The 13,948-nt window shown below is 36.7% G+C and overlaps 1 protein-coding gene across 5 annotated transcripts in view; it reads right to left on the reverse strand.

Moving 5' to 3' along the window:
• Nucleotides 1–13,948, reverse strand: part of SEC23IP (SEC23 interacting protein) — a 44,259-nt gene that overhangs the window by 15,660 nt on the left and 14,651 nt on the right. For all 5 annotated transcript variants that reach the window (XM_082424761.1, XM_082424760.1, XM_082424758.1 and 2 more), the window contains exons 6-13: nt 11,781–11,901; nt 10,703–10,792; nt 9,698–9,839; nt 8,259–8,467; nt 7,770–7,888; nt 7,225–7,377; nt 5,884–5,979; nt 1,306–1,497 (exon numbers count right to left, since the gene is read on the reverse strand). In XM_082424761.1, the coding sequence (XP_082280887.1) occupies nt 1,306–1,497; nt 5,884–5,979; nt 7,225–7,377; nt 7,770–7,888; nt 8,259–8,467; nt 9,698–9,839; nt 10,703–10,792; nt 11,781–11,901 (1,122 nt within the window). The remainder of the gene's footprint in view (nt 1–1,305; nt 1,498–5,883; nt 5,980–7,224; nt 7,378–7,769; nt 7,889–8,258; nt 8,468–9,697; nt 9,840–10,702; nt 10,793–11,780; nt 11,902–13,948) is intronic.

Consider the following 13,948-nt stretch of genomic DNA (forward strand, 5'->3'; position numbering starts at 1 on the left):
ATGCCTCTATAGGTTTCAGAGGGAGAAGGCCCTGCTGACACCTCAGTCGTGGAACTGTGAGACAATAAGTTTCTGGTGTTTAAGACCACCCAGTCTGTGATACTTTGTTATGGCAGCCTATTATAAAATAAGCTTTGTGTTAGATGATTTTGCCCAACTATAGACTAATGTTAAGTGTTCTGAGCACGTTTAAGGTAGGTGAGGTTAAGCTATGATGTTGGGTAGGTTAGGTATATTAAATGCATTTTTGACTTTGGATATTTTCAATTTACAATAGGTTTATCAGGACATAACCCCATCGTTAAGTCAAGGAAGATATGTATAATGTTCTAGTATTTCCCATTTTTGTTAAAATATATATGTAAATACATGCTCAAATAAAAGTCTAGAAGGCCTTGTTCAAACTGCTAATGGTGATGAGTCAACTACTAATCACAGTAGTCACAGACAACTACTGAGTCTGTGCTCTAGGGCCCGTGTGCCACAACTACTGAAGCCCGTGTGCCTAGAGCCTGTGCTCTGCAACAACAGAAGCCACCGCAATGAGAAGCCTGCGCACTGCAACGAAGAGTAGCTCCCGGTCGCCACAACTAGAGAAAACCCACGCGCAGCAACGAAGACCCAACGCAGCCTAAATTAAATAGATAGATAGATGGATAAATAAATAAATAAATAAAATGCAAATTTTATGAATGAGTTAGGCTTAAAAGCTTGAACAGGCTATAGCAAACATCCAATAACATTTCCTGCCTTCTTTAAATCAGTCATGAACTCACTTAAGAGAATGGAACCATATAAACAACTATAAATATACTGAAAGTAATATTGTCTAAAAAGATTTTAATACTTTTAAGCCATTGAGAAACAATGTATCATTAAATGCAGCATTATCAACTACTTGGTAGGTTTTTACAGGAATATTTCCCCCAGGGAAGAATTATGAGTAATAAAAAACATAAGTTGAGGGAATGCAGCAAGCACCTCTCACAGAAGTTTAAGTATATTCTGCAAATAATTTTCTAACTATCACCACTTCTGTTGCTAGTGGCTGAGACACTAATGCTATAAAATTATGAGGGGTGAAAAAAATTGAATAAGGACAATTTCAAACTGAGGGACATTCAGTCCCTCATTTCGAACATTATGAAAGAAGCATACAATTTTTATTAAGAGAAAATCAGTTTTCTCCCCCCGACCAAAAAAAAACTGTTGAATAAATATTTAAAGAATCTAAAGCTAACCCAAATAATACAGATATGTGATTCCAACATGAAATACATGGCCCAAGTCAATATGTTAACTTACCTGTCCAGTGCCAACTTCAAAAGACTCATAATCAACATGCACAGAAGAAACGTAAACTCCGAGCGGGAGTTTCCTCTTGGACTCAGATTCTGAGGGAGAAGAAGCCATTTCTTTAGCTTTCTGAGCACTTTCCTCTTGTCCTTTTGTCGAAGCAGCCATCACTGCCTTCTTTTCTGATGCTTTTTTCTGTTCCTGTGAAATACCAAATTTTCATAATAGAACTGAGGGAAAAAAAGTTATCAGCTATCACTATGAAATATCTATATCAATATTAAGGAATGATTAGTAATTTCTTAGGCATAATAATGGTACTGTGGTTATTAGGGAAATGTCCTTTTAGAGATACATACTAAATATTTAAGGAAAAAAATACCATGATGTCTATAATCTACTTTAAAATTCTTAAGAAAAAGAAAATTAAGAACAAAAGCAAAATGTGGCAAAACAGCTACAGTTAAATGTAAATATTAGCTATTAGTATACTCTTTGCTCTCCACTTTTCTATATAATTTAAAATTTTACTAAAATTTTTTAAAATGCCAACTTCTTCCTTTGTGATCTCAACTTTAGCCAGATAATTTAGAAGTACTTTATATAACTGTAAAATATATACTTCCTATAAAGACATGTAACTTAAGAGAAATTTATTCATTCAACATCTTTACACCATTATGTCTACACGGAGCCACTGACAAATTTTCCTCGAAAGCATTCTGGGAAGAACAGATAAACACATTGTGGTACATTCATACAATGGAATAACTATTTAGAAATAAAAAGGAGTAAACTGCAAATAAAACAACAATTATATGAATTTCAAGAACACTATTTTGAGTAAAAGAAGCTAGATCCAAAAGAGTGTACAGTGTTGGTTCCATTTATATAAACTTCTAGAACAGGCAAAACTATCCTATAGTGATCAAATTCAGAATAGCAGTTGTATGGGAGGGGGAGTGGACCAGAAAGAAGCATGAGAGAACTATCTGAGTGACAGAAATGTTCTAGTTCTTGTTTCAGCTGGTGATTACACAGGCGCAAAAATTGTCAAAACTTACTATAGTGAATACTCAAGATCTATGCATTTCATAAATAAGAAAATCTTTGGGAGCGTCTACAGAACAGGCGTACCTCTGTACTAATGAGATAAAATCTGCTCGTGTGGGTTTGTGATCACACCCTGATACAGCAGCAACAATGTCAGGGGAATGTGAACAACCGTCATGGTGGATTCACGGGTTTCACTGGCCCTCATTCCCCAAGCTGTGAATGACTGTGTTAAGTCTCTGTTTAAATAGCTATTGACAGGAAATTCCCTGGTGGTCCAGTGGTTAGGGCTCAGCGCTTTCACTGCTGTGGTCCTGGGTTCAATCCCTGGCTGGGGAACTAAGATCCCACAAGCCTTATGGCGCAGCCAAAAATTAAATAATTAATTAAAAAAAAAACCCCAGCTACTGACAGTGCCTAAACAAAACAGCTGGCCAAATTGGTCTTGTCTATCAATAAATTCCAAATACTAGGAAACCTGGAAACAAGTCCAAGTGGTTAATTCAAAGGCAATACAGAATAAAGAAAACTCTCCACCAGCCAGCTGGGAACTGATTCCACCGTTAAAGTCTTGGAAGGCTTGGTTATCTCTGCCCTTCGGAGGCACCACAAGATTAAACCTAAAACCCAAAATGAAGAACATGTTCAAGGTTCTTCAGTTTAAATTTGCTTTCTCACTTGGAAGTACCTCCCATTATCCTCATAGAACTTAACAATCTAAATTGCTAAGAGAGCTGTCTAAACAGATCCTGAACTGTCCTACTGCGAACTGCTGTTCTGTTTCCCCTCCTAGACACATGCAATAACTTTAAAACAAAATGAGCCAAAATACACATACTTGAGTATCAGTATTCCCAGCACTAAAAATTATTCCTTTTCAAAGGAAAATGAATAAGATGGCTTACAAAGGGGAAAGAAAAGCTCAGGCCACAAATATTTGACCTCTTTATTAAAATAACAGGCTAACTAACTTTGGTTCCATTATTTCGGTTACACTAAATCAACAGGACGCACCATTTTATCTTATTATTGATCTGGCAGCACCTTGTTAACTAGGAATAACAGAGCAATCAATGGCAACACGGCTGACAAAGTTTCATGGTTCATCCAGAGGCAATTACTTTTGAGTTTAAAAAATAAGATGACTTTATAGATTTTTTACTCCTTTCAAAACATTCTTATAATGCCATTACTTATATATCCAAGCTACTACAGGAGCCAAACCAGGCTCCTTCTAGAGATTTTTCAAGAACTATAGAATACTTTTCTACTCTTTTTCCTTTTATTTACAAAATAAAGTCAGGGACAGATGTAGGACCTGGAAACATAGCTTCTCATTTGTTCTTTTTGTGTTTTTACAGGCCTGTGCTTCACTGACGTGCACATGGAGATGAACGTGCTCACACTGGAGAACACAGCCTGGCAGAAAGGAACAACACTAGCACGCTTGCATCCTGGTTTTGGTGTGACCGCTGTGCTCGCCAGAGATGTTGCCTCTCAACTCAATCTTCATTGTCGCCTTCAGTCAACCATCAAAAACACTATTCTGTGTCTAAAATGTGTTTTGAGTTGCACCTTTCTTTTCCATTTCCTATTACACCCCTATCATCTCTCAATGAGTCACTGCATAATTACAGTGACTATGCCCGGAGATTCCTAACAGCCTCTAGCTTCATCCCCTTCCAGCTCCATCCCCGCACTGTAACCAAGTGAGCTCCCTAAAACACCAGCCCAGTCATGGAACTGCCCTCATTGCTCCACTGACCTACAGCAGTGGTTCTCACACCATGTCCCCTTAGAACTGAACCAGTGGTTTACACTGCTGCTAAAAATGTGGCCCAGTTCACACACACACACAAAAAATTAACATAAAATTCAAGTTGATAATAGAATTGTCTCAACTTTAAGATGTGCTCCAATTGTTTTTTTCCTTTAGTACTCCGTATCAGCCAGTAGGCCCTAGCCAACAGCAAAAGACAGCAAATATTAATGGAAAAACCAGGAAGGAATCAATATGTCTAAAAACTCACTTATTATAAGCACATTTGCTCATGGTTGAAATTTTATAATGTGGCTTACAGCACATAGTTTTAAATTTTAACATTTCTGAAGTAAAAATTAAACTTTAGACTAAACAGATGATTTGGTGCTAAATCATAATTTGTGATAAAAATTAATAAGTAAGTAAGCATTTCATGATGTTAGTTTAAAAGCACCATGACTTTCACAGCCATAAGAACGTGTTTGAGGACCACTCCCTCATAAACGAAATCTGCCACATCTGCCATTCCGGCCCTCGGGACCCTGTGCTCTACCTTATTCTCAGCTCGACTGCTGTTTCCGCTGCAGAAAAACACTTGCCCACTCCCGGAAGGCCATTTCCCCTGGCCTTACCCTTCCTTCAAGCTCAAGTACCAACACCTTGGAGAAGTCTTCTCTCACCAACCCCAGCCCCTTCTCTCCCGGGCAGGCCTCACCTGGCTCTGACAGAACAGGCAGCACTGATGCATCATCTGTGGTCAAATCTCTCCCCCTAACTAGACAGCACACCCTCAGTTCATCTCCAGATCCCAAGGACTCAGCACATGCCTGATGCAAAAGATATACTCATAAAATGCAGAACAACTCAATTGCTTAAGCTAATCATAACAAATCAGTCCTATGACTTTATAGTCATATTACATATAAAGAAGTGACATATGTTAAGTTCCAAAGAAGTAACACAAATTAAAGAACCACAGAAGTTCAAAAGATGGAAGGATCAGCGAAGACCAAGTTAAAACAATAAAAATAAAATAGCCACCCTAAGTGCTACCTAATTTTTCTAAGTATACAGAAAATCTCTGTAGAGTTAACTTAATGAAAATTAAATAAAACGAGTTATTCCCAATTGTTTTATTCTTTTTAAATGTTTTTTAGTTGCCGCTGGTATTGCTCTGATTTGGATTGTTGACAACTTCTGCTTTTTGGCTATTACTTAATGAAATGTATCTGTGTTCCTTCTTATCTCTTTAGATGGTGAGAAGGACTGGGAAGAGAGAAAATGAGCTAACATTTATTGGATGATAAGCTACACATGCATTACTTCATCCTCACTGCAATCCTATCAGGAAGGCATTATCACTCCCGTTTTTTAAATGAAGGAAACCATGGACCAGAAAAGTTAAGCAAATTGCTCATGAATATGTAGTTAGTAAGTGGTTGAACTGGGAATCAGGGTGACCAAGTCATCTTTTTGTCCAGGACTTACCCAGTTGTTGCACTGGGAAATTTCCAAATACCAATTCTAAGGCTGAAAGTCCTTCATCCCGGAATTTGCTCAGCCCCAGGAAAACCAGGATTGGCATTTAATTGGAATTTGAATCCAGTTCTGGCTGACTCCCAAGTCACGCCTTCCATCAACTCCATTACTGTGCCCTTGGGCAGGGAGCACAGTAGCTGACCTAACCATGATGATATTAACAAAAACTTCCAAAATATAAACAAGCTAGTCACAGATGAGTTTTTTCTTTTAGGTGCAGAGATGAACCTTACCAGTTTGACTGCTTTATGTTTTACGAAGTTAGCTATCTTCTTCCTGGGTCCAAGGGGTATCCCCATTTCCTTCAGGTCATCCACTGTACACATAAGCTTTAAAAGAAAACAAACAAGTACATTAATTAGTCAATCTAATGATACACGAACTGAAATTAAAAAAAGGAAATTATGAAAAGAAACTGTATCATCTAAGGCAACTGAATATCCAATTTGTTTAAAGTTAACTTCTTTCTTGCCCCCACCCTCAGGTAATTTTTTTAAAATCGTGAATTAATTTAGGTTGTAAAATTTTAGGCCTCCACATCTAAGTCATTCTTTTAACAGAAAATACATGCATGTTGTACTGAATTCTTTCCTCATACACAAGATAAACAATTTTAGACAAAAATGAATCAAACTATTATCAGTTCCTATTTCCCCTCATCCCGGCCACATAGTATATTAATATCAAACTCTTAATATTCTTGCCAAACTGATAGGTTAAAAAAACCTCACTGCACTTTCTTTTTTAATAAATTTATTTATTTAATTTATTTATTTTTGGCTGCGTTGGGTCTTCGTTGCTGCACGTGGGCTTTCTCTAGTTGCAGCGAGCAGGGGCTACTCTTCGTTGCGGTGCACGGGCTTCTCATTGCGGTGGCTCCTCTCGCTGCGGAGCACGGGCTTTAGGCCCGTGGGCCTCAGTAGCCGCGGCGCACGGGTCCAGCAGTTGTGGCTTGCGGGCTCCAGAGCGCAGGCTCAGCAGTTGTGGCGCATGGGCCCAGCCGCTATGCGGCATGCATGATCCTCCCAGACCAGGGCTCGAACCCGTGTCCCCTGCATTGGCAGGCGGATTCTTAACCACTGCGCCACCAGGGAAGTCCCTCACTGCACTTTTAATTTATATTTCTCTTCAGAGTTTTCATATGATAAGAAGTCATTTGTTATTTTCTTTTCTGAATATCATCTGTTCATATTCTTTGCCTATTTTCCTATTGTGTTGATGGTCTTTGTGTAACTAACTTATAGAAACTTTGAATAATAAGAAAATAAACCCTTTGTTTATAATGTGTGTTGCAAACAGTCTTCTTAACCTATTTTTGGCCTTTAGATATTGTTTATGCCATCCCCTGCTATGCAATTTTTTTTCCTTTATGGCTTCTGGGTTTTATGTCACACTTAGAAAAGCGTTCCCAGATTATTAAAAAAAGTTCTCCTATTTTTTTCAATTTTTTTTAAACGTTTAAGTCTCTGCCTTATCTGAATGCATTGTGATGTAAAAGTGTTTAAATCTTATTTTCAATCTCATACACAGGAAAAACAATTTTAGACAAAAATGAATCAAACTATCATCAGTACCAGAGATTCCATATCAATCTTTTCCTTTTCAAAAGTGCTAACGTATTCAGAGAGGCTAAGTGCTTCCAGAGTTTCTTGCAAAGTCAGGACTTCTTCATTTTCAACATCAAGGTCACAAGACTCATCCAACGTCAGCTTTGCCTCTTCAGGTATCTTTTAAAAAAAAAGTTGGGAGAACATTACAAAGTTCCCATAAAATGTCTTCTGATCTATGGAAAAATCTTAATTCTGTCCTATACACAAATAATAATTTTTGGCAGTTTGCTATCCAAAGTTTGAATATTCTGAAAAAGTATATAAATTTAGTAAATCACTCATGCTCCCATTTCCTACAATAATTTACTTCACATTTTTTAAAGAAACCATAAACTGTCTCTCACATTTAAATTTATAATCCATAAGGAAGATGAGTGAGAAACTCAAATAATGAGCTCTATGATTCCATTGCACTCCTAAAGCTCAGGGTATTTGTTACATAGAATCAGTTCAGATTTTGGAAAACTCTTCAGCTCCAACTCTGAATCTAGAGGTCAATTGGGCCATACCTGCTTTTCCTGAAAATGTGGCTGCTTCACAACTCCATTAGCAACAGCTAAAGGCCCAGGAGACTTTGATAAATTCAAATCTTTTTGATTAGACAGGATGTCAAACAATATTAAAGAACCTTAAAAAGAAAAAAAAAAAGAAGCATTTTGCTTTATAATGTACTAGGTGCTTTTATAACACTAAATAAATTCTCCTCCTTTTTTTTGTTCAAAGTCCCAAGCAGAAGTCACATAAAGTTAGATGTTAATCAAGATCTGATAATCAATATTCTTGTTTTACCAAGTAGCAGAATAAATTAAAATATAAAGCATTCCTAGGTGACATGAAAGGCAAATAAGGCAGAATGTAAACTCAAAGCATTCATTTCTACCCTTTATAAAACTTAAAATCTATAATTCTAAATCTTGAACTAACAATGTCACCCACATTGAAAGCAGTGATGACTCAACAAAAATTGTATTTAAAATGTGGATATTTGGAAGTTTTACCTAAACTGTGACCAGCAACAGAGACCCCTCCTTTGAAGTCTGGGTTCCGACTCATGAAGAGTGCATACAGACGGTTCATCTCCAATCCCACTTTCTCCACAATCCTCTGACAGTAGATGGGGCTATTGTAAAATAAAATGTCTAGCAAGGTTTCATTAGTAAAGTGACGAAACCGACCAATACTTGGTAAAGTGATTTTCTTAATATTCCTGTTTAGAAAGAAAAAGAAGTATGTTTAGTCAGTAAGCACCTTAAATTTATCGGTTTTTAAAAGTTTTAATTTTGAATGCTGAAAATACACTAAGTAAAAAAAGATCCCACAGACTAATTATGAGTTGATTTTATGGACAGTTACTGTAAACAAATCAAGATAAACCAAAAAAGTTGCCATTTGTGCCTATAACTATACTATGAACTTGGGGATTCTCTGAAGTTATCATATAAAATAAGGCCAAAACGAAGATTTTTAATTCATTTTTAAAGAGGAAAGCCTACTCTTCCATTTTTCTTCCAGTTTACTGTAAATCAGGATACCTGACAAAAATTGTGGGTGGCCAGGACAATAGAGAATGTAGCAAGAAGTAAAAAAGGAGCTTAATGGAATGAAAATCTTTCCTGATTTGAGAATGGCCATACTTCAGGAATACCCACAGAGAAAGAAAGCATCCCCATAACAGGGCTTCACATGGAGAGAATAGAATGCCTGTAGGGTTAGTTTTATTAAAGCATGTGCCCTGAAACATCATGACGTTCACTAAAATCCAAGTATGTCATTAGCCCTGTGTCCCTAGCATAAATATTTTCTAAATCTGTGCTTCCCAACTGGAAGCATTCCAAACTGAGTGGAGGCATTTTTAGTTGTCACAGTGCCTGGTAAGTGCTGCTGGCATTTAGACTAAGGATATTAAATGGCCTACAATACACACAACAGTCTTACATGACACAGAATTGTCCTGCCAGAAGAGTCTCCACTGAGAAACAATAATCTAAATCAGTGGTTCTCAACCAGGGGCGATTTTATCCCCAGGGGACATCTGGCAATGACTAGAGACATTTTTGGTTGTTAAATTAAGGGTAAGGTCGTGCTACTCTTATCTAGAGGGTAGAAGCCAAGGATGCTGCTAAACATCCTATAGGGTACAGGACAGCCCCACGTGTGAACCACTATAGATTAGTATTTTAAAACCAGCTTAAGTTTCTTAGATTCTCTTAAATATTTACAATAGGAATACACACATACATATGTACATATATACATGCGTGTGCACACACACACAAAGTAGCACATAAACTTAACAGTGTTTAATCATATGTCAGAGCAAGTATATAAAGCTTTTAAGTGTATTTGTTGAAGTCATAATAAACTACTTTATACTATAGTTTAAAATTTGAATCTAAGTTTGACTAACCTGAAAACCAAGCTATCAAAATCCACAAACCTGTCAACACCTGTGGCATCCCCACCCAAGGAACTATGCCAATGAACCGGAAGGAATTCCACTCTGCTTACTTTCCGATCATCTAAAGATTTCTTGAAATGTGTCTGCAGCAATTTGAGAGAAACCACCCTAAAATCATCCACTTAAAAAAAAAAATCAGGGAAGACAAATGAACTTGATTAAATTTTCCTAGCTTGATTAAGTAGTTAGCAATTATCTCAATTATGCCAGTATTTTTTATACACAAACTTTTCAAGAAAAGAAAAAAAAGATGACAAAATTAGTCCAAAAAAGAAAAAAAACCAACCTTTAGGAAGTTCTTGTTAATGTTTCATTATTTTACAGGAATATATAAATGACTGAAAAACATTAGCTCAACTACCACTACTGGGAGGCAGAAATGCACTGTGGGTAGACTCTGGAATCAAATTACCTGCTCCAGAACCTACAGACCGTGACACGGGAGAGGTTAACTCATCCTCTGGGCCTCAGTTCCTCACCTAATAGTAAAGATAACAGTAACAGCACCTATACCCCAAAGGGTCATTGTGAGGGTTAAATGATACAACTCATGCAAGATACTTGGTACATACCAAGTATTCAATAAATATGAACTATTACTACAAACATAAAAATAAAACTTCCAAAATTTAAGTAAACCAGGCAGATTCACAGTTCCTTTAAACAACTTCTCACAACTAATTCACCATAAATCAGTTCAACGCACAGGTGTTCCTAGTGGCTGGAAGTGCTCAGGCAGAGGCTGTCAAAAAGGCTAAATTATTTCCAAGATCCCTTCTAATTCTTCACAATCTAGGATTTTATGAGTTATAAATGTCATAAGAGCAAATCAAGTACAAAGTAGTATTGCCCAGTGATCATTTAAATCTCCTCTTACAGTCCCTCAGCCAACAGTATACAGCTGGAAACCATCTTAAAAATGAAGGTTTAAAAGTTCTAGTAGTTCTCCAATCATTTCAGGAAAATAAAGTGACTAACGCTTACCACATTCAATAATGCTTCTAAAGCGCAAGTCACACACAGGTCCAATGCCATGCACTATGAACACCAAATGGTCAACCTGAGGCATTTCCCCTGCAAAAGAAAGAAAGACATACATTCATCCATGCATATATACATACATACATAGATATACACACACAAGCTGGGGACTGTTTAGGTTTTCTTAATTGAATAGCAATATTCAATACCCCTTTTGTCATCATAAACTTGCCAAAATCAGATGAACGCAGCTCAAAGTCCACCTTGGCAAATAACAGTGGACTAGACCAAGGAGTGGAGGAAGCAGGCCATTTCTGATCCCAGAAGCTATGAGCCAATGACGATCATCAGTTTTGTACCTACAGAGGCTCCATAACCTTGTAATTTCTTCAGAACTCCCCAGGGCACTAAGCCCCACATGGAGATTCAATTTGCCAATATAAAACTTCAAAATCTTTTCCCAAAATCCTTCTCTTTGTTAGATTCATACATACTATACATGAACATTTCCAAGTTAAATCTACTATTTTACTCTGGTTATTTCATACAGATTCATAATATGAGTACATTTATTTCCAAATCCTGCTCACTGCCTGTTTTTATAAATAAAGTTTTATTGCAACACAGCTAGGCCCATTTGTTTGCATATAAATGCTTTCACACTACAATGGCAGAGTTAAGCAGAGATACAGCACAGTCTGCATGGCTTGCAAAGCCTACAATATTTACTACTTGGCCCTTTGCAGAAAAAATTCACCACTCCTGCACTAAAGTAATACAAACTAGTTGAGGCATGACAAAACAAGCCCAAAAATATTGCCAAAAGCCTAGTTTCAACAAGCAAAGTGCTTCTTCACAACAATATATATTTTAGAATCTATATTACATGGTTTGTGCACCTTCAACAGAACTCTAAATTAAAGAACAAACAGATATAAAAGTAATAAAAAGGAAAGATCTGTGCCAACCTAGCTGATTTCTGCATGTTATGGCAGGTAATCCTAATAACTGTTTCCTTTTTTCATCATTCTAAAATAGAGAAGTCTAAAAATGACCTTAGTCCTAAACAAACTGTACGAACCATCAGGAATTTCATCAAGGTTATCATCAACTCCACGCTTTACAACCCTGGGCCTTGTCTGTCCATCTTGTGTGGTCCCCCATTCATCTGGCACTGATGAGGGCTGGAACTGAACAATAACCTTCAAGATACAAGAGAAGGATTATGACAGAGCTCACTACCAAATTCATTCCCACTATAAGCTAAATAATTTATCTCAACACATAATAAACTACTTCATAGTATAGTTGGTAAATCAGATACTTGTACTGTTCCTCCAAAATCAATTTTGTAACAGTCCTGGTAGTGTTCAGTAACCATTAAAACTAAGTAAATCAATACCATTATTTCCAATGCTTATGTTGGAAAATAATACAACTAAATCAGAGGTAGTATGCCTTGATTTAAAAATATAACAAACATCCAGGTTTACACATAAGAAATGAAAGAAATAGAGGAATCCTTGTTTTATAAATACATATAAGGCAAATCCTCTAAATAACAATGTGTAAATTCAATTTCAATGTCCAAAACAGATTTACCTACCACTTTTCAGGAAGACATATACTATTCTGTAAAATCAATTGTATTAAATTTAGTCCAGTGTCATACGGAAAAATCTCAAATAAACAACCTAACCTACCATCTAAAGGAATCAGAAAAAGAAAAGCAAACAAAGCCCAAAGTCAGCACAAGGAAGGAACTAATAAAGATCAGAGAGCAAATAAATAAAATTGAGACCAAAAAAAAAAAAGAAAAACAATAGGAAAGATCAATGAAACCAAGAGCTGGTTTTTTTAAAAAAATTAACAATATTGATAAACCTTTAGCCAGGCTTACCAAGGAGAAAAGAGAGAGGACCCAAATAAACAAAATAAGAAATGAAAGAGGAGAAATAGCAACCGATACCACAGAGACACAAAAAAAATCATAAGAGAATACTATGAACAGTTATATGCCAACAAATTGGACATATTAGAAGAAACAAACTTCTAGAACCATACAACCTGCCAAGACTGAATCAAGAAGAAACAGACAATTTGAACAGACCAATCACTAGTAGTGAAATTGAATTTCTAATAAAAAGAACTCCCAGCAAACAAAAGTCCAGGACCAGACAGCTTCACACAGGAATTCTATCAAACATATAAAGAAGGGCTGATGAGCTGATACCTATCCTTCTCAAACTATTCCAAAAATTGAAGAGGAGGGAACACTCCCAAATTCATTCTATGAGGCCACCATTACCCTGATACCAAAACCAAACTCACTACAAAAAAAAGAAAATTACAGGCCAGTATCTTTAATGAATATAGATGCAAAAACTGTCAACAAAATATTAGCAAACCGAATCCAACAATATATAAAAAGGATCATACACCATGATCAAGTGGGATTTATTCCAAAGATGCAAGGATGGTTCAACATTTGCAAATCAATCAACGTGATACGCACATTAACAAAAGGAAGGATTAAAAATCACGATTATCTCAACAGATTCAGAAAAGCATTTGACCAAATTCAACATCTATTCATGGTAAAAAAAAAAAACCTCTCATCAAAGTTGGTACAGAGGGAACATATCTCAACATAGTAAAGGCCATTTATGAAAAAACCCACAGCTAACAGCACACTCAGTGATGAAAAGCTGATCATATTTCCTCCAAATTCAGAAACAAGACAAGGATGCCCACTCCTGCCACCTCCATTTAACATAGTATTGGAAGTCCTAGCCACAGCAGTCAGAGAAAAAGAAATACAAGGTATCCAACTGGAAGGGAAGAAGTAAAACTGTCACTATTTGCAGATGACATGACACTATATATAGAAAACATTAAAATCTCCACGAAAAAACTATTAGAACTGATAAATGAATTCAGTAAAGTTGCAGGATACAAGATTAATATACAGAAATCTGTTGCTTTTCTATACACTAATAATGAACTATCAGAAAGAGAAAGCAAAAAAAGACAATCCTGCTTAAAATCCCATCATGAAGAATAAAATACCTAGGGGGAATTCCCTGGTGGTCCAGTGGTTAGGATTCCGGGCTTGCACTGCCGGGGGCCCAGGTTCGATCCCTGGTTGGGGAACTAAGATCCCACAAGCTGTGCAACATGGCCAAAAAAAAGAAGAAGAATAAAATACCTAGGAATAAGCCCCAATGTTCATAGCAGCACAGTTTACAG

The sequence above is a fragment of the Balaenoptera physalus genome (genome assembly GCF_965194825.1).
Source record: "Balaenoptera physalus genome assembly, chromosome: 14".
Lineage (NCBI taxonomy): Eukaryota > Metazoa > Chordata > Mammalia > Artiodactyla > Balaenopteridae > Balaenoptera > Balaenoptera physalus.